At 46.9% G+C, this 21,388-nt stretch overlaps 1 protein-coding gene across 1 annotated transcript in view; it reads left to right on the plus strand.

Moving 5' to 3' along the window:
• Positions 1–21,388, plus strand: part of Lama3 (laminin subunit alpha 3) — a 234,597-nt gene that overhangs the window by 56,130 nt on the left and 157,079 nt on the right. The window contains exons 5-11 of the mRNA XM_076554744.1: positions 1,313–1,483; positions 3,787–3,878; positions 7,619–7,734; positions 10,248–10,366; positions 16,176–16,266; positions 16,814–16,945; positions 18,109–18,171. Coding sequence (XP_076410859.1) covers positions 1,313–1,483; positions 3,787–3,878; positions 7,619–7,734; positions 10,248–10,366; positions 16,176–16,266; positions 16,814–16,945; positions 18,109–18,171 — 784 coding nt within the window. The remainder of the gene's footprint in view (positions 1–1,312; positions 1,484–3,786; positions 3,879–7,618; positions 7,735–10,247; positions 10,367–16,175; positions 16,267–16,813; positions 16,946–18,108; positions 18,172–21,388) is intronic.

Here is a 21,388-nt window from a genome sequence, read left to right on the forward strand (position 1 = left end):
GAATGAGACACAGAGACAGGAGATAGAGGATGAGGAAGAAGGGGAAGGGGACAAGGGAGAGAGAGAAGGGGTATTTTCCATAGGACAAAGGATGGCCTCTGGATAGGGAGGAGACAAACGTGGCCCATAGAAAAATGGCAGTTTATAAAGGTACAAAGGGAAGCCCCATGTTAGGATGAGGTTTTTCATTTTGATTGGGTATTTTAATTAGGTGAGCCAAGGGGGCTTCTGATCGCTGGACTTCAATACTTCGATAGCTGGGCCCTGGTAGTCAGCCTCAGGGGGAGGAAGTGGCTAAATAAGGACCTAGACCTTGGTGGCTGGCTTTAGGAGTGTAATGGAACGGATTTTAGCAAGGCAGAGGGAACTGGGAGAAGGGCAAGGCCTGCCAGAGCCATGTCAGCCATGCTTGGGCTGGCTAGAGTTCCTTCAGTTAGTCCCATGTGACATGTGGATGTCAGCTCCTGGGGGGAAACAACTGCTGTCTCCTTGGAGTTGCCTCTGGCCCTGCTGTGAAACCAGCCTGGCTGTGGCTATGCAGGGGACAAACCAAGATGGGGACAGTCAGGGAAGAATTCCACGGAACATAAACAGACTTTCCAATCAACTCTTGTTAGGAGTGTGAGATCTTACTTAAATAGCTCTACCCAGTACCTTCAGCTGGGGAGCAGCTCATGGTTCAAGCTACTGAGGCTTAGACTTTGTCAGCTGAGGCATGAGAACCTGAGCCATTGTTCTGGTTCACATTTTTAAGAGCATTTAGATCAGTGGTTCTCAACCTATGGGTCGCAGCCCCTTTGGGGCTCAAATGACTCCCGCATATCAGACATTTACATTATGATTCACAACAGTAGCAAAATTACAGTTGTGAAGTAGCAGCGAAAATAACGTGGTGGCTGGGGTCAACACAGCATGAGGAGCCGTATTAAAGGGTCGCAGCGTCAGGACGGTTGGGAAGCTCTGGTGTAGATCATTTCAGCTCTGTTTTTGATACAGTTTGACAGAATCACTTCCCTGTGTTTACAGACGTAACAGTTCTCTCTCCAACATTTCATGGTGCTTCCCTTCCACAGCCACCTGACAGGTCAGAGGTTTAAGAACGAAGTGAGGACATCTTCACAGAGATCAGGTTTAAATGTAGATCCAAGAACTAGCAAATGTTCTGACCTATAAACTAGGTGCTCAACCACCTCAGCCCGGCCAGGGGCTCCTTTGAGAACCGGGTGCTTTGGGGGCATATGCTATTTTTAATGTCTTGTGGTTACATTTTGAGAAAAGGACTTTGGTCTGGTATTTTGTTTTGTTTTTTAAGGTGGTTGTATCCTTGATAAATGGTCGTCCAGGTGCAAAAAATTTCGCTTTCTCTGACACCCTGAGGGAGTTTACTAAAGCAACAAACATTCGCTTGCGATTTCTCCGAACCAATACCCTCCTTGGGCATCTTATCTCCAAAGCAGAGCGAGACCCCACTGTTACCCGGCGGGTGAGTGGCATTTTGTGAGCGCTGTGTCTTGTTGCTTGTTTTGCTTGTCAAATGAGTTCAGTTCTTCTGAGTCCTTTTCCCAGCCAGTGATCTTTAGGTAGAGGGTGGGGCCTGTCTAAAATAGATATGGCTATTTGAAGAAAAATTAACCAGGCCATGGTGGTGGAGGCCTGTAATCCCAGCTGCCAGGGAGGTTGATGCAGGAGGATTACAAATGCAAGGCCTGGTTGGACTGCAGAATGAGTCTCAGGACAGCCTAGGCAACTTAGCCGTCAATCCAGCTCAGTGGTAGAAAACCGGGTTCAGTCCCAAAGACAAGAAAAATTGTTATACCCAAACGGACTGTAGTCGGTCTGGTACGGGTGCAGGTGGGTAGCTCTTACCGTCAGCAAGCCCTAGTGTCAGAGGCCTGAGAAGGCCTGGCTCATGTCACAGTCGGGTGTGTATCAGCTGGTGAGCGCAGCTCCATGCGGTCACCCTGGGGACCGGGCTCCTTGTTTCTAGCGGTGTCTTAGTGTCTTCCTTCCGATTCTCTGCTTCAGTTCAGCAGAGGAAAGAGGGAGCAAAGAGGAAACTCACACACCCCAAGCTACAGAGGTCACTTCTGATGGAAGGCCTTGCTGGTCAGAGGTTGCAGTCTATCATGGCCTGGCAGCCTTTTCCAAAGCTCGGTGACATGGGGACTTCCTCCCCAGCGAAACTTCCTGCTCTCTACCTGCCCTTATCTGGAGAATGTCCCTGGGCCCTGAGGACTGACCTTGTCTGAAAGCTGTCTCTAAGCCTGGATGCCTGATTCATCTTTAGCTTGACTCTTGGCACAGTTTCCTGCTAGAAGCCTCCCCTGCTGCAATATGGAAACGGAGACATACACTAGGAGCTTTTCTACAGGACCCTGCTGCCACTAACCCAGCCTTACCATAGGATGTGCCACTTAATGCAAATTAGGGTTTGTCCCCTGGCTTCCCAATCCTATATGTTCCCTATACTCTGGAATAAAGCCGAGCTGATTCACCAGTCATCCCCCAGAGGATGTCGACATCGCACCCACAGCCATCTGAACTCTGTTCCCTGCTTCCGCTCCCTCCTCCCTCATGGACCAGTGCACCAATGATCTGGAGGAAGAAGCAAGACTGAAGCTTCCACTGAGAAGATCTGGTCCTAATGTAGACCCTCCTAGGGAAAGAGCTCTGAAACGTGACCTAGGGGAGGAGAATGTGGTGGTTCAGTAAACTCTGCAGTCTGAGGGAAAGCTATGGGAACATCTCCCAACCTCCGGTGTTAGGATGGTACCCTGGCTTCTAGGGACAGGGGGCCAGTAGAAGTGACCTGAGCTTGCTTTTCTCCTGCAAGTGCCTCTTAATGGCACAACCAGAGAGGAAGCTAGGGAGCCAGATATGGGGCTGCTGATGATACAGGGGTCAGCCCAAGGACCAGGGGCAAGATCCACCTAGAAGGCTGACTGGAAGATGTACTGTACTGCTAGAGTTTGGAATTTTATGTAGTTAATAGCAGAGAGGTCGGAGGTGGACAGCCTGGGAAAGATTTGTTACAGTTTTGAGCATTTTCCAGAAAGGTTAGCTACTTTGTCTGTAGGTGACTCACCTGCATTTCCAGTGCTCTTAGCGCTTTCTGAACCCGTGGGTAGATGGAGACAGTGATAAGGATGAGCTGGGCATTCTGAAAAGCTACAAGGCCCCAGCTCACCACTTCCCTGCACTTCCAATTACCTTTGTGAGTGTTGCAAGGTGTGTGTGTGTGTATGTGTACATGTGGCCTCCCCTGGGTCTGCTGCTGACTCTGGCTGGTCTTTGGGAGTTTGGACTCTTAGCTCTAGCCTTTTTGAACATGAATTAGGAAGGTTCCAACAACTGCCAACAACTACAGGTGGATCTGATCCGTCTTTGTAAATATTTTTCCTCTTCACACACCCTGGAGGGGCAGTTTGCACATAGTAGGTACAAAATTCATTTTGGTAGATACATATGCTCAATGTATAAATAAACTGAAAACACATCATCTCATTCCAGTAGGCTGTCCGTATGATTCCCCCCCCCATAGGTAATTTTCTTCCCTGCATTTAAAGCATTTGATATTTTAATGGACAAATTGTGAAGGCTTTTTAAAAAATTAAGTTTAGTTGAAGAATGCATTCATTTTGTAACACAAGTTACAAGCAACGTGGCTCCCATTTGTGTTCAGATCAGCAAGGAGAAATAGCCCAAGAGTGTAGAATAAAGGAGAAGCCGAGTCACCCCTTCTGCAGGTGAAGGCACTAGCTGCTAATTCTCTTCTCTGTCGTGCAGTACTATTACAGCATAAAGGACATCAGCATCGGCGGGCGGTGTGTTTGCAACGGCCATGCGGATGAGTGTACCGCTGACAACCCTGAGAAACAGTGAGTACGGAGGTCCCCCTCCCCCACAACCCTCCCCCCTCCCCCCACCTTGCTCTGGATGAGCCTAATGTTACAATGCATATGTATACCCTGGTAAAGAGTTTCAAGTTCTAGACCTCAACAGGAGTGTTTCAGAGTCCACAGAAAGGTGGTGTGTGTGTGTGTGTGTGTGTGTGTGTGTGTGTGTGTGTGTGTGTGTGTGAACTTTCCTTCCACAGACTACTGTGGGTCCATGGCAGACATGACTAATCAATCACAGCACCCTATGGATAATATGGAACGCTGCTACCAAATCCCCAAACCCAAGACCATGCTGGACACTCACTAATAATTTTTATCCACAGTTTGATTTTGCATTTTTTTAAATTAAAATTTTATTTTTATTTTATTTTGTGTGTCTGAATGTTTTGCTTGCATATATGCCCAGTGCCTGAGGAGTCCAGAAGAAGGCACTGATCCCCTGAGACTCAAGTTACAGACAGTTCTGATCCACCATGTGGCTGTTGGGAATTGGACCCAGGTCCTCTAGAAGAGCGGCCAGTACTCTTAACTGCTGAGCCATCTCTCCAGCCCCTGATTTTGACTTTATTTAATTTGGGGTTTCTACCATGTGTGGCAGTTCCTACCTCAGGTTGGAATTGGCACCGAAGGTGGGAATGCACATTAGGGTTTGGCTTATCATGAACATCCTGTGTTATAGAAAATCTTTCATGATTGACATGTGGTCAAATAGCCTCAGTCTCATTTAAACTCTGCCAATACAGAACAGTTCAGCAATGGCAATCTGGTGTCCATACTCATGAAATCTACATGTATGAACAGGAACAAGCCTCTGCTTGAGATGGCCCAGGAACTTGATGGAGGAAGCCCATTTTGTACAATCAGTGAAGTTAGTTCTAGGCAGAATACAGTTTTAACCAAGAGGGCTTACCATCCTGACCTCGCTACATGGATAGTAGCAGGATCGCACTTTTGATTCTGGGCTTTCAAACAGCCTACTAAACATGAGGAGTCAGCTCAGGTTCATCTTTTGCTGTGTCACAACCTAAAATGTCAGGAGAAAAATGATGGTAGATACTAGGCTAAGTAAGATGGAGAGGCCATCATGGAAAGGACACTCTAATCGGCTGGGTCTGAAGCATTTTTGCAGTAGATGCAAAGTCAAGTGCTACCTCACCTTCAGCCTAGACTGAGAATCAGTACAGCAGTGGCTTGGGGATGTCAGCGCCGCCCAGGCAGGCACCATCCAGACAGGCACCGCCCAGGCAGGCACACCATCCAGACAGGCATCATCAGACAGGCACACCATCCAGACAGGCACACCATCCAGACAGGCACCGCCTAGGCAGGCACCATCCAGACAGGCACCGCCCAGGCAGGCACACCATCCAGACAGGCACCATCAGACAGGCACACCATCCAGACAGGCACTGCCCAGGCAGGCACCATCCAGACAGGCACACCATCCAGACAGGCACCGCCCAGGCAGACACCATCCAGGCAGGCACACCATCCAGACAGGCACTGCCCAGGCAGGCACCATCAGACAGGCAAACCATCCAGACAGGCACCATCCAGACAGGCACCACCCAGGCAGGCACACCATCCAGACAGGCACCATCAGACAGGCACACCATCCAGACAGGCACCACCCAGGCAGGCACACCATCCAGACAGGCACACCATCCAGACAGGCACACCATCCAGACAGGCACACCATCCAGACAGGCACCACCCAGGCAGGCACCATCCAGACAGGCACCGCCCAGGCAGGCACCATCCAGACAGGCACACCATCAGACAGGCACACCATCCAGACAGGCACCACCCAGGCAGGCACTGCCCAGGTAGGCACCATCCAGGCAGACACCATCTAGACAGGCACCATCCAGACAGGCACCATCCAGACAGGCACCACCCAGGCAGGCACCATCCAGACAGGCACCACCCAGGCAGGCACACCATCCAGACAGGCACCACCCAGGCAGGCACACCATCCAGACAGGCACACCATCCAGACAGGCACCATCAGACAGGCACACCATCCAGACAGGCACCATCCAGACGGGCACCACCCAGGCAGGCACACCATCCAGACAGGCACTGCCCAGGCAGGCACCATCCAGACAGGCACCGCCTAGGCAGGCACCATCCAGACAGGCACACCATCTAGACAGGCACACCATCCAGACAGGCACCACCTAGGCAGGTACTGCCCAGGTAGGCACCATCCAGGCAGACATCATCTAGACAGGCACCATCCAGACAGGCACCACCCAGACAGGCACCAGGCTCTTTTCTGTGCTCTGCTCAAAACTTCCCTATGAATATAGTTGGAGCCCATGTTCTTCAAGCAGTATCCCTTAAGTATTATTTCAGGCCAACATATGCCAAGTATGTCATTGGTACCGAGCTGAAACTGCCTCTAATGAGAGCCCATGTGGTCTCCAGCTGCCGTGCTGTGCCAGTTAAGTCCACATCAGTGTGCCATTGCAGACAGTAGAGCAGGGAGAAGGATGGAATCTTCTTTCTGGAGTGTGACTCTTCAGTTGGGCCATCCTCCCCACTGCCTCTTACATCAGGGCCGTGGGGGTGCCTGGAGGCCCAGCCGGAAGCTGTTCCACGATGGTTTTGAGTCTTCTTTCAAACCAGATGAGTGGTAACTCAATGCAGCCTTCCATTCCATTAGAAGGTCTTTTTCCCAGCTCCACTCCAGGTTTCAGAGAAGATGCGATGCTAAATGCATCCCAGGAAACTTAGTACCTGCCTGCTCACTTATTCTTTCTTCTTACTCATTTATATTTATTGTTTTCTGTAGCCCAGGCTAGCCTGGATACTGTCTATCCTTCAGCCTCCATGGAGGGGTGATTACAGGTATGAGCCATCATGCCGTATTGTTCAGTTACTGTAACATAATGTGGTAGAGGAGAAAGAACTGGCGTTTCAGGGTCAAAGTTTGGCTAGACTTTGGTTCTCTGTTATCACCACGTGACCCTCAGCAAACATCTTCCTGTCTGCCTTAGTTTCACCGTCTGTGAAACTAAGACGATGGGGTTGACATAACGTGTACAGACTGCTTTGCTCTGCAATGGTGCAGTGAATGTGCTGTGGAGACGACGGGGTTGACATAACGCATGCGATTGCTTTGCTCTGCAATGGTGCAGTGAATGTGCTGTGGAGACGATGGGGTTGACATAACGCATGCAAACTGCTTTGCTCTGCAATGGTGCAGTGAATGCGCTGTGGGTGACCCAACAATGGTGTGTGTGTGTCATATATCATGTTTGCATACAACAACAGAGGTTTTTGTTTAGTTTTGGTGCTGGGCATTGAACTCACGGCCTGGCATGTTTGACTAGCAGGAACAACTGATCTGGTGCTGGGGGGTGCAGCTCAGTTGGTAGGGTGCTTCTCTAGCAGGCACGGAGTGCTGGCTTTGAGCTCTAGCCCCACATAAAGCCAAAACCCATAAACTGGGCACGTAGCATACACCTATAATCCCAACACTCAGGAGGCAGAAGCAGGGTGGAAGCTCAAGGTCTTCCTGAGCTACATAGTGAGTTCAAGGTCAGTCTGGGATAAATGAGAACCAATCGCCAACAAAATAAAACATCAAATCAATCCAGGTCAAACAACTTTCCAAACTCAGGACGCCAAGGCAGGAGTATTGCCCTGAGTTTGGTGTTATACCTACAACAACTCTTTTCATTTACCAAAATATGCTTTGCCTTTGTGCTCAGGTTCCGGTGTGAATGCCAGCACCACACCTGTGGGGAGACTTGTAATCGCTGCTGTGCGGGCTACAATCAGAAGCGATGGCAGCCTGCTGCTCGGGGGCAGCACAGTGAGTGTGAAGGTGGGTGCTGATGTGGGGCTCCTCTCCTCTCACCTGAGGTCACAAAGAGGATGGGGTCATGTTAATTTCAGAGACTCAGTTCTGTTTATTATAAGGTAGACCCTCCTTTACTCTAGATATGTGTTTCGGACCCCTCGTGGATGCTGATTTCAAGGACAGTGGAGACCCCAAGATATCCTATATGTTCCTCTACATTCACGGTTATGAGAAAGTTGAACTTACAGATTGGGCACAGTAAGAGATGAACGGCAACTAATAAGAAATAGAACTGTGGCCGGGCGTGGTGGCGCACGCCTTTAATCCCAGCACTCGGGAGGCAGAGGCAGGCGGATCTTTGTGAGTTCGAGGCCAGCCTGGGCTACCAAGTGAGCTCCAGGAAAGGCGCAAAGCTACACAGAGAAACCCTGTCTCGAAAAAACCAAAAAAAAAAAAAAAAAAAAAAAAAAAAAAAAAAAAAAAGAAAGAAATAGAACTGTGACGACACCAGACTGTGATAAACTGGCCAGCATCGCAATGTGTGCACTCGAGAGCCTTTATTAAGTAAGACAGGGCTCTCTCCATATCTATCAATATAGTACTGGATTTCCTGCTAGAGCAATAAGACAACAAAAGGAGATCAAGGGGATACAAATTGGGAAGGAAGAAGTCAAAGTTTTGCTACTTGCAGATGATATGATGGTGTACATAAGTGACCCCAAAAACTCTACCAGGGAACTCCTACAGCTGATAAACTCCTTCAGTAATGTGGCAGGATACAAAATTAACTCAAAAATTAAGACAAGGGTCACCAGAACCTGAGACCCTGCAAGCTGACCTCATCACCAACGTGAATCCAGGTGACTCGTGGGCTGGAAGCAAGAGCCACGAAAAGACAGCTTGCACCGTGCTGTGCTGCCGGCATGGCCCACAGCTTGAAACACGAATTGTTGATTTTTGTGACTCTACTTAATATTTGTAGACTGCAGGTGACTTAACTATGGAAAATGTAACCACTGATAAGAGGGAACCAGTATAAGGAAAACATCAGATTTAAGAGGAAAGTATCCTGAATTCAAATATAAGAAAAATTCTTAAGTATATACATGGTACTTTCATGTATGGATCGGGCTGAGTGTTTTAACGTGTCGGTCTCTCTTTAGCACTTTTAGGGTGTGATAGCAGATAGAGACGACACTGTCTTGAGGGCCGAGGGCTGGAGAAGGAGATGGGAATGGTGGCTAAGCCTGATGCATAGTGGATGCTGTTGTGGATTAAATCGTGCGGAAGGTGGGAGAGATCAGAGAAAATAGTGGAAAGCTGCTTTAAACTCACAGCTGTATTAGAAAGTTAAGGAAGAGATGGTTTTTAACACACCCCACGACATCTGCATTAGTTTTTTGTGTTGCTGTGATATGATTACCAACAAAAGCAACTTATGAAGGATGATAACTGGGTTCTGCCGGGTCAATTTCCAAGAAACACCAACGTTCAGACCATATTGTGGAAGTGCTATGAACATTTTAATCAGATAGGTTGTGTTAGGCATACTAACTAGTCAAGATTATACTATCTGTTTAATTTTATGTCCTGGTCTTTTTCATTGATTTTTTAAAAAGATATTTTTGACATTCCTTCCCAATCATCATGAATTCTTGGTGGCATATAGTATCACCACAGTAGGACTCTAAGTCAATATGGTGGGGGTTGGTGGAATGCCACTGTGTGCCTAGGACCATGCTCCATCACAAACAAAATACGTGCAGCTCCATCTTCGCAGGACTTGTAGTCAGCCAGGTGTGTGACTTATCTATAGTTAGACATTAACCTAATTCCTATATTGGCTGAAAGGATTTGGAATATAGGCTTGGAATCAAATATAAGATTTGGAATCAAACAAAGACAAGACTGATTTCTGGCTCTCTTGTGTATGGGCTGTGTAGCTATGGATCATCTTGTAGCCTTGCTCCATCTCAGTTTTCCTATCTGTGGTATGGGGATAATGGCACCTATATTAGAGAGTAGATTAAATGCAACAGTGCATTTAAACATACTGCACAGTAAGTAAAGAGCTGAACAATAGTTTGTAGTAATATCAACAGTGGCAGTAGTCTGTGTACATGACTATAATAGGTATTTTGATTCATCATTGTTATAATTATATATCTTTTTTTTTTTTTTTTTTTTTCAAAACAGGGTTTTTCTGTGTAGTTTTGCGCCTTTCCTGGATCTTGCTCTGTAGACCAGGCTGGCCTCGAACTCACAAAGATCTGCCTGCCTCTGCCTCCCGAGTACTGATATTAAAGGCTGCTATAATTATATATCTTTTAAGAAAAGAGAAATCTTTCATTTACTGTCAAAAAGTACACAATCTTTTATATAGTAGTCTTTGTGTAACAAACAAACAAACCTGTAATTCTCTACAGAGTATCTCTAGTGTTTCAGGACAGACTTTCTTGTAAGCCACAGAGCAGAGATCCTGTCTGGGAGCTTACTAATGTTGCATAGTGATTTGACCAAGAGTGCTTTTCTTCCAGCCTGCAACTGCCACGGGCATGCCGCAGACTGTTACTACGACCCGGATGTGGAACAGCAGCAGGCGAGCTTGAACACCAAAGGCACCTATGCAGGGGGAGGGGTCTGCATCGACTGTCAGGTGAGAGGCACGCATAAGCAGGCGTCCACCCTGGTGTTGGCCTGGAATCCGGTCTTCAAGTAGATCCAAGTGGCAAAGCTGTCACCATAACAATAGGGGCTCACACAGGCCCCTCACTATGTGTGTGTGGGGGGGTGAGCTAGAGGGAAGTACAAGAGCAATCAGCGGGACACAGTCAGGCCTTCCACAGACGGCTCTGAAACAACAATGAGATGCTATGTGGAAAACTTAAGCCTTGATCCCTGCTCACATATATAAAGTTGACTTGGTATTAAACAATGGACGAGAGTGAGCTGAAGCTGTAAAACCTGAGAGAAAAGCATAGAATCCCTGTGCGATTCAGAAGGTGAGAGACTTTCCTCAGTCATAGAAAGCTGTAATCTTGAAAGATGAAGAAATCCAATTTCACTGAAGTGAAAAACTTCTGCTCACTCCCACTGAAGAAAATGAGCGGGCAAGCTGCAGACAGGGAGAGAATATTCACAAACTGAAGTCTGTCAGATGGTCGGTAACCACAACAAATAAAGAGGTCCTAAGCTCTTAAATGCAGACAGGTAACCCCACATACACACAATAACCAAACAGCCTCTTACGAGTGTTTTAGTATGTCAGCGACCAATAAGCTGGCAGTCAAGGGCTGAGCTGCTTCCATCAGGAGGGACATGCCAATCAAAACCACAAACACCTCCACCTCTCACCAAGATGGCAATTATTAAAAAGCCTAGCAACTAAATTTCAGTGAGATGTGAAACAACTGTAGATACCATTCCCCCATCGATACAAATGCAAAATGGTGTGCCATGGCTCTGGCAAAGGCCCAACAATGTATAAAATGCAATGAAACATGCACCTTCCTACCCTGGGATAAACCCTACTCCCAGTTTATCTATAAGAAACAGAAATGTTTTGGTTGTGAGCCAAACCTTTAATGGCTGGGCCATCTCTCCAGCCCCAGAAATGCTTGTTTTCCAATAACCTCGGTCATCAGTAGTAGGATCAACAGACAAATTCTTGCTCAATTGCATAACAGAACATTAAAGGGCAGAGAGGACCTTGGGCTGATGCTACATCACAGCCCTGAGGATCTTAGGAGCAGTGTGGTAATGGAAAATCAGCTTTCACAAAGAGTTCATGTGTGTGGCCGCCACTGGCACAAAATTCTTAAACACAGGTTAGTAGAGAAAGTATCAGAAGTGTGATTAGCTCTAAGGAGGTGTAGTGGTGGGGGGTTGACTGAGCAGGAACATGGGGATTTTCTGAGGTGAGGTGTTGTTTTATACTGAGATAAGAAATTGAGCTTGGTGAATGTACGATTAAGAGTTTTGTATGTACCAAATATGTTTTATAAGAACGAAAATCACAAGCATGTGTTGAACTCCAGTTAGTTAAGTCCAGGCTTAAATACTTGGATGGATGGCACCTGTAGTATTTGGGAATACACAAAAAGTCAGATGTCGATGCATGGACGGAGGAAGAGGTTGGGGAATGCTTATTATGTGTCAAATAAACAGAGTAGGATGTTCATGGTGATCTGTGGGTGGGGCTTGTATGAGTGGTCACTGTGAAAACTTCCCATAACAAATGCCGAGGCAGAGGGAAGGGGAAGAGGCTGGATGGCTTGCCTGCATCTGCTCCTTCTTGACTTCTGTTTCTTGTGGTAACACTGACGTACTTAGCGAAGACTGACGGTTACCCAGGTTGTTTGGGGTGGTGCTCAGAGTTACTCTCTCTCTCTGTTAACCAAATGAAGTTGAACGTCTCCCATGAAGACGGCACTTGCTCCCTAGTTATTCACATCCAGTGAGGTCAATAAGGTATTTGTCTCGCTATTCCAGAACCATCTGTATTTCACATGACACCTTGTAAAACAGATGGGAATCCAGCCACAGAACACATGGTTCTGTTCTGCCCCAAACCCTACCATGCACAGAAAAGATATTTAAAAAGCAAAATGCACCCTTTCTCCAGAACTCATTATAAAGTGAAAATGAGGAAGTCGTGTTGTTTGGAAAGAGCAGCAACTCCAAAGATTCAAGAAGGAAGCAAACGTGAAACACACTCCAGACAGGGCACAAGGCTGCAAATGTCGGAATGACATGGAGCCCCAAGAGGCCACAAAAGGAGCTGATTGTGGGGCCAGTCAAACTCATAACACTACACCGAAATCTATAACACACAACCTGTGCTGAGCACAGTGTTTTCAGGCTTGATATTTTCTGAAGCCAGCCTATACATTCAGTGTGGTTTTAGGACTTTTGTAGGGATGGACAGGCAGATTCTGAACTTACTCACGGAGAACATGAGACTAGATTGTTAGAAATGAGTAACTGTGGGACACCCAGCCTCTCAGAATCAAAACTGTTCTGAATCTGTCCTTGGGTATGGACTCGGCATGGGGATTACTGCCAGAAACTAACAACCTAAGACAGCTCATGGGAACGGCACGATTTGATTTTAATGTCATTCCTAATAGAAAAGATGGACATTTTATAAGTGCTGTTGGGACACTTGGTTATTTATTTGGGGAAAAATGAACTGTATTTTATGCCATGCACACAAGGATGTGAGTCTTCACTGGTAAAGGAAGAGAAGAGGGGCCACAGGGCTGGCCAGCTTGGTGATCCGGTTTGAGTTTGTTGGTAAAGAACACACACCCTACAGCAAATTCTGTCCCCTAGAAATGCAGTAATTGTGCTGTTCCCACCATTTCTGTTCAGTGTCTGCAAGTAGAAAATGATGAATTATCTGCCATCATCTCAGAGCACACACACAGGCTGTCCCTAGACACCATCACGTAGTATCACAGTCAGCTTGTACAGCGAAATACCTGAAATGGGTTAATTCATAAGAAGAAACTTTTACTTTTGCATAGTTCTGAGACCATGAAGTCTGGGATCAAGATGGCAGCCTGTTCGGTCATCTGGTGACAATCTGTCTTTACATGGTGGAAGGCAGAGGATAAAGAGTCAGATTCTGTGGTCTCCTTTCTAAGGGCCTTAATCCACTCCTGAAGGACAAGCCTTTATGACTGAATCACTTCTCAAAGCCAGTGTCTCTTAACACTATTACACTGGCCATTGAATTTAAGCCTGAATTTTGAAGAAGACCCAGCTGAACTGTAGCAGATAGTTGTAGGCAGAGTTTTTAGTCAGGACCACTGGCTCCCCAAATAACCACACAGAGATTTATTATTTATAAATGCTTGGCTGATAGCTTAGGCTTGCTACTAGCTCTTACTAATTAAATTAACCCATATTTCTTATCTGTGCTCTACCATGTGGTGGTACCTTTTTTCAACATGGCATGTTCATCTCCTGCTCCCTCTCATTGGCAACTCAGCCCTCCTTCCCAGTGTTCTCTCAGTCTGGCTCTCCTACCTAACCTCTTTCTGCCTAATTGGCCAGTTGGCTCTTTATTAAACCAATGAGAGCAAAACATCTTCACAGTGTTCAATAGGATTATTCCACAGCATATAGTCGTGGTGACAGAGTTAGATTCTTGTCCTGAATAGAAAGCAGTTACCAGAGGCACATATAGACTCTATTGGTATTGGTTTATTTTATTTCTTGGATTTCCCATTTTAACTGTTGGGATAGGGTATAAAATATTCTAAGTAAGGTGGCCAATTTCATGAGCTGTGAATAGATAAGAGAATGAGCCAGACATCCATTGGGGGCATTGGAGTAACAGAAGGACAAGAGGCCTTAGTAAGGAGCAAGATCCCAGGATAGTTGGAGGATAAGTGAGTCAGGAGAAGGGCAAATAATTCCAGGAAGGCACCAAAGTCTAGTTTATGTGGAACCTTTGTAAGGAAAATTCATTCTGGGGTCTTCAGGGACAAGGTGGCTAATGAGTGAACAGTCTCTGTGTGATTGAGGTTCACAGAGATGGAAGGTAATGGGGGAGGTACAGTCAAGGAATTGAGTGCAAGAGGCAGAGGGTTAGTATTTGCCTAAAGATCAAAACATGTTGGAAAAGCTCCATGTGGTAGAATCCAGACCTCAGACAATCAGGGCAGGGCCTGCCTTCTAGGTGAGCATCCATAGAGTGCTGCCCAGGGGACCCGGGTGATAGTTCAGTCTGTAGCTTTTGCTGTGCAAGCATGAGGCTTGGATTTGAGCTGTAAAACCCTTGTGGATGAAGCATGTGCTGGCTGGCAAGACGGCTCAATGGATAAAAGCACTTGCAATTTAAGCTTGATGACCTGGGTTCAATCCCTGGAGTTTGAAAGAACCAACTCCTGAAAGTTGTCCTCTGACCCCTATATGTTTACCACGGCACACACACACACACACACACACACACACACACACACACACACACACACACACACACACACACACACACACCTATTCTCCAGGTGGAGCCAGAGCACAGAGGGCTCCATTACACTACTCGGCTTGGGTCTCTATGGTTCTCATTTGATGCTGAACAGGCCCAACTCCACTGCTTCCTCTAGACCGCCATTGTAAACCTGTGAAGCCACCTTGAGTCTTGTGTCTTGACCTGCCTGTTCTCAGTCCAGCCAGGACCCTGCTCTTCACAAATCCAATGGTATGAGTTGCCCTCTGACTGTGGAGGCCTTGGAGAAAACCATCCAAAATAGGCATTATTTTATCTGTGGTGTCTGTTCTCTCTTGGTCCTTCACTGCTATTCAAGCATGAATTGAGGCAAGGAGCCAAGGCTGCCCACCTCAGAGAACAGTTCTCATGTCCTGCTGTAATTGGATTGCTAGCCAAGGTTAGCCACAGTAGCAAGCAATGGAATGGAAGGTGAATGGCATTTGATGGGAAGAGTGGGCAGCTGGAGCTGTTTCTTATTTGCTCACAAGGTTCATGTGAATGCTAGCAGGGTGGCCCTCGTGGTTTGTGACCTTGGTGCTAAAGTGGATTCAGATTTTTAGCCCACAGGACAAGAGTGGTAAAAACCAAGGGTCTGTGGTTAATAAAATCCTGTAGGGAGAGAACACAGACTGGGCCTTTGTTTTCCCTGAGTTTCTGTGCATGTTCCGTGTGGATCCCATTGCGTTCATTCTTGTTGGTTTGCTTTTCTTGCCCTTTCGGTGGTGACACTGTCCCAGGGCTTTTCCAGGTGAGAGGGAACGGAATTGAGCTGTGACTCGTATTTCTTGGAAACCGATGATGTGTGTGGGTTATTGATTTTGTGGCAACTGTAAGGATTAACCACGGACTGGAAAAAGCCACCCGACTCAAAACTGAGCTCTGTGTATGAGCCTCATGCTCACATTGTCCATTCACACAATGAAAATATCCTGAGAATGGTTTCATGATGGAAACACAGATAAAATTAGAATGACGGGAGACAGAGATTTTTATAAGCTTTCCTTCCAAAACTTGGAAAGATATTAATTCTCATGCACCACCTCATTCTTTGAGCTAAGCCAGGGCTGGTGAGTGTCCATCCATTGGTTCTTCTGAGCAACACTATACGGACTGGCCAAAGCTACAGGGACATTGAGGGTTATTATTTTTTCTTACTCAAGTGTCAAGTTCATTAAAGCAATTTATTTATTTTAATTTATTTTTAGAGGGGGAAGCCAGGGCTGCCAGTTTATTGAACATTCCTTATTTCCTTTTCCCACGTGTGTGGTGGGGATTTCAGGGTCAAGGCGAGTCAGTGTTCTAGGACACATTTCGGGTCCTGTGACAGGGTCAAGTCGGATGCTTTTAGGACTTTGGGACTTTGATTTCGTAGGAGAGAATTATTTCTGTGGTGGATTATCACAGACTAAAGAGTGCTGGGCTTCTCTGGCGTCCTTTGTAAGTTCGTTCTTTCTCTTTCCTCTAGCACAACACAGCGGGCGTGAACTGTGAGAAGTGTGCCAAGGGTTACTACCGGCCCTATGGCGTGCCCGTGGATGCGCTCCATGGATGCGTCCGTAAGTGTCATGTCATGCCTATGACAGTGTGTGTATACTGCCCCAAGGGTGTCATGGCTCAGGGACCCTGGTGGCCTTTGTCCCTAGCCTTTGCGTTACTGGTTCTGCTTCTTTCTGGCTGTGCTCTCTCAGGAGACTCCATATTTTCTCTAAACCCCAGAATTCTTACATGTAAATAATAATGATAATAAATGTATTTCCTAACAGTACTCGAAATGCTATCAAAAGTGTGCAGGGAAGCACTTAATTCAGTCAATCAGTCACCTATCAAGCCTGTAATAGATGGTGCATCTTCATTTTTTTTTCAAACTGGTTCGACCTATTTCTATGTTTTCCAATACTTTCAAGTTTGTCATAATTAACATCAAAACAGCATAGTAATGAGTCCACAAAGATTTAGTCATCGTCATGGTGGTTAGCTGTGGGTGAGTGCTTACTATGCACAAGAGATTGTGTAAGACAGTGGGCGTTGCTGAGGGGTGTGAGGACAGTGTGTTTTATTAATACAGCGAGGGACTGCTCACTCAGTGATTATCTTTCCTCTTAGCTTGCAGCTGTGACCCTGAACGTGCACATGACTGTGAACAGGGGTCAGGCCGCTGTCACTGTAAACCAAATTTCCACGGGGACAACTGTGAGATGTGTGCAGATGGCTACTATGACTTTCCATTTTGCTTGAGTAAGTATCCGGTGTAGGTGAGCGCCCCCTGTCTGGCCCATCTCCGTGTGGGAACAATGGAGAGCATGGAGGGTGTATGAGGGGCTAGAAACAGGACCAAGTAGGTTGCATTTACATGAAAGCATTTCCCTAGGTCTCAAAGACAAATTTTAGAATTATGTTTAGCTTGGCATTGTACAGTAGACATTGCCATTTTAATAGGTCAAGGGCTCAAATACCGTGAGATTCAACTTGATAGTAACCCATGAGTGTGACTTCTTAGACCTAGTGCATCATTCTTTGCAGGGTTGGGGGCAAGATGTGTTTTCTCTTCTCCAGTGCACAAGAGGGCAGATGTCGGGGCCCTCGTCTCCTCCACCCCACTACAAAGACCTGAATGAATATGTTAACATATTCATGAGGAAAAATATATGTATGTATGTGTATATGTATGTATGTATGTAGCATGTATGTTCTCTCTCAGGAGAAGCGTGATGTATTCTGTCTTGGAAGAATGTGGTGGGAGAAGTGGGGACCTGGGACCAGCCTGTTCAGTGTATACCTGCTGTCCTAGAATGTCATCCCAGAGTGGTGATTAAGCAGCGGCCGTTTCACTGTGAGACGTTCCTACTCTGGATAATCAACTATAGTTTAGGGAACAATGTCTGAAGCCATTGACTCTGTTTCAGGCGCTTGCCCATTTAGAATCTGGGACTGGGAGGTTCTATAGAAACTGCCCCTGCTTTTTCAGTTGGAAAAAGAAGAGGACACTTCAATTTTTTTTTAATGGAGTAAGCAAAAATTCAGGGAAAAAACTTAGAAGAAAACCTTCTTTCAAAGCCACTCTTTGTTTTACTTAAAAAACAACAACAGTAAAATTTCTGTTTAAAAAAATAACCATAAATGCTATTCATGTTTAGGCATAGCTATTCTTTGGGCTTAACTGTTATGGGTGATTTAGCAATTGTGAGTATAAAATGCCCCCCATTTCCTTTCGCTAATCAGCTAAGCACCCTGGCTTCAGTTATGAGGCGTGTTGGCCATGGAGAGTGCAGGGTCTTTCCTTAATTCAGTCTCTATGTGTGGCTTTTCACTGAAGGAGGGGCCTTCTTTCTGCTTAATGTAGCTTGGTGGTTCATGCTACTATCTCTGTAATCTGTGTTTTTAAATAAATTATTTTATAGGAATTCCAGTCTCTCCCGTTTACACTCTGAGTCCAGAAGACCCAGTAGCTGGCAATATAAAAGGCAAGTAGCCTCTTTTGGGTTTAATGTCAACGACAATACTATGTTCCATTCCCTTCCTGGTTTCTGAGCACACTGCCAAGGCCAAGTGAAGTCCCAGAGTGCCGTGGGGCTTTTGCAGAGTCTCCTGGCCATTCCCAGTCGGAGTCTGTCTTTTGAAAGGGCACTGCCCAATTCAGGGGACTGGGTAGAGCTTGGATTATAGATCGCCAGTTTGCTCAGAATCCTTTCATAGTGACCTTCCTGCCCCACGGGGCCACCTGTCCCACCCACACGAACTTAGTGCAAGTACTGTATCTGGGAGGAAGTTCCGGGAAACAGAGGACAGGAGTGGGAAGGGCATGTGTGTGAGGTGTGAGGCATCACAGCCCCTCTGCATCCTGGCTGAGGTTCTGTGGTCATGCAGTAGTTGGGGTCTGGGCTGCATGTGGAGGGCAGGAGGTGAAATTATGTCAGAGGGTGAGGCTAGGAAAGGGAGGCTTACCAACTGAAATAGTCAGGCGTGGGAAAGAGGGAGTACATAGTCCTTAGGACAGGACTGTCCAGTAAGCAAAAGCCCAGAGGTGTGACAGTGAGATGAGTGACGAGTGGCCAGGAAGGGAAGTGCCAGGGCCACCGTTACCAGCCACTGTGAAACATTTAGTGTTTGTTTGGAATGAGACAGGGGTTTTGCACAGAGAGACGTTACATGTAAGGACCCTTCTGGGTGCTGTCCTGAGAACAAGTTACAGGGGAGAAGGGGTGCAGAGACCCAGTGGGGAGCCATTGCAGTCACCTAGGAGGAAATGATGGTGGCTGAGACCCAAGTGGCATCCCCGGAGGAACAGGAGATGGGTGTCTTCCACAGAGAGAACCCGACAGACTTGAAGGGGGATTTCTGAAAGATAAATGGGGCTGGTGGCGGCGCTGGTTACCACGTGGAAAGGTCACGGTCACGACAGAACCCAGTGTTAGGTTTTAGAGCTTTATTAGGAGGGAAAGTGGAGGAGGAGAAAGAAGAGAGCCAGGCCTGGAGAGAAAGATGGGGGGGGGCAGGAAGCAGAGCAGAGAACAGAGAGAGAGCAGAGAGAGAACTGCGGTCTGCATCTGGCTTTTTTTTTTTTTTTGGTTTTTCGAGACAGGGTTTCTCTGTGTAGCTTTGCGCCTTTCCTGGAACTCACTTGGTAGCCCAGGCTGGCCTCGAACTCACAGAGATCCGCCTGCCTCTGCCTCCCGAGTGCTGGGATTAAAGGCGTGCGCCACCATCGCCCGGCTTGCATCCGGCTTTTTAAGGTGCATACGTAGTCGCCAGTGCCTTCTGATGATGCAAGACCCCGAGCTGCACATGTACAGGAGTGAGGGCAGGATCCTAACAAGTTCTACATTAGGAACAGAGTATGTGAGGAAGAGAAGACTCGGGTTGTCTCCAGGACCTTGGGGCTGTCTGTACACACAGAAGGGAGAAGCCACCTTTTATTGAACCCAAAAGGCTCCTGATCAAATGTAGTCTGCATGCAGGGGAGAGGTGCAGGTGGGGGTAGCCATGGAGACTTGTGGAAGCGCCCTGTGCTCTGTTTGCTCTCTGAAATAAGCAGCGCGCATGTTAGAGCCGGCAGTGAGGAAGGTGAAGAGGACTTGGTGTGGAGGGAGGAGGCGTGAGAGTCATCCAGGGGTGTGAGCAGTCCCAGGACTGCTGGGCGGCACTGGGGCTCCCTCGAAGTCAGTTACACTTGGCTTCATCTGCCTCCCTGCCTTACCCCTGCCTGCTGCTCTACCCATGCCTCTGACCGGCCAGGTCTCCGTGTGCCTGTCAGGAGGGCTGGAGGAGGGTGGGTATTCCTGGCTTGGCTTGTAATCCTCTTAGTGCGGAGGGTCTGTGGCATGATGCCCATGGTGGGAATCAGCCAGTGTTTTCTTAAACATTTGTAAATGAACTAGAGTGGAACCTAGAGCCTTGGCAATACACAGCTCTGGTTTCTCTCCCCAGAATGTTTAGATCTCCCACCTATAGTCTGTTTATAGTAATCTCTTCGTTACTCTATTTCTTCTTCTCTCCAAAGAGGCTTGTGGTGACCTCAGGAAAAGAGGGTTAACTGAACATGTAGAGAAGTTCAGATATCTGCCACAAAATGCTAGGGAAACCTTGGAACACAGCCTGGTGGAGAGGAAGTGTTAGCACAGTAAAGCTGGAGAATTCAAACACAGTGATCCACCTCAGTTTGCTGACTTATCAATTCATTTTAATTATTGATTTTGTGATGTATGTCTATACCAATCTATATACACGCATCTGCAAGCCAGAGATTGGCAAAGCATATCTTTCTCAGTAGCGTTTCACCTTATTTTTGAAACAAGGTCTCTTCCTGAACCTGGAGGTCACCAATTTGGCTAGACTGACTGGCCAGCAGACCCCTGGGACCCGACCCTCTCGTCTCCATCTGCCCAGCATTGGGGCTATAAGTACATGCTTCTGTGCCTGGAATTTTACGTGGGTGTTGAGGATCATAGTCAGGCCCTCGTGGGTGCGCAGCACACACTTTACCAACTGATCTGCCTTGCCCTATTAATACATTTTAAAAACACCGAGTTTGGGACTTAATTATTGGTAGAGCATATTAGAAGTACAAATTTATAAGCTACCAGCAAATGCAGAGCACTGGGTGAAGCTGGCCTCTCTCCTACCCCTGAGAATTCTTTTTTTTTTTTTTTTTTGAGAATTCTAACCTCTGAGGCCTGGAGAAGATCGTGTGTCCTTGAGTATAGCGGTTCTTAACTAAGCATGTGCTTTAAAAAATTGTTTTTTATTCCTGCCTGTCGCTCAGGGTCTTGATGTAGGTTTCAGGGATGGAGCCTGGGCTAGTAGTGGTCTGGAGACTTGTCCTGACTCTGGACGCTTCTCATTAAGGAAAGTTGACTCAGCCTGGAGAAGCTCCTGTCTAGCACTTGTCAAGCTTTGCTGTGAAGGATCAGATAGGAACAACTTCTGGGCTTTGGGGATTGATGAATCCAGTCACATGTCCTCAACTGCTGCTGAGGGGACCACAGCTAATATGCAAGTGAAAGCATTGGGCTGTGTTCCAATAAAATTTATTTTTCTAAAAACGGGTATATTTGGCTCTCATCCAAAAGTTTACAGACCCCCCAGTGTAGGGTAAAATGGACTAGCCAAAGAAACCCACCCTGGCCCTGAAACCAGAGCCAAAGAAACACACTTTGGCTCTGGAACCAGAGCCAAATCTGC

Source organism: Peromyscus maniculatus, chromosome 19 (genome assembly GCF_049852395.1).
Source record: "Peromyscus maniculatus bairdii isolate BWxNUB_F1_BW_parent chromosome 19, HU_Pman_BW_mat_3.1, whole genome shotgun sequence".
NCBI classification, from domain to species: Eukaryota; Metazoa; Chordata; class Mammalia; order Rodentia; family Cricetidae; genus Peromyscus; species Peromyscus maniculatus.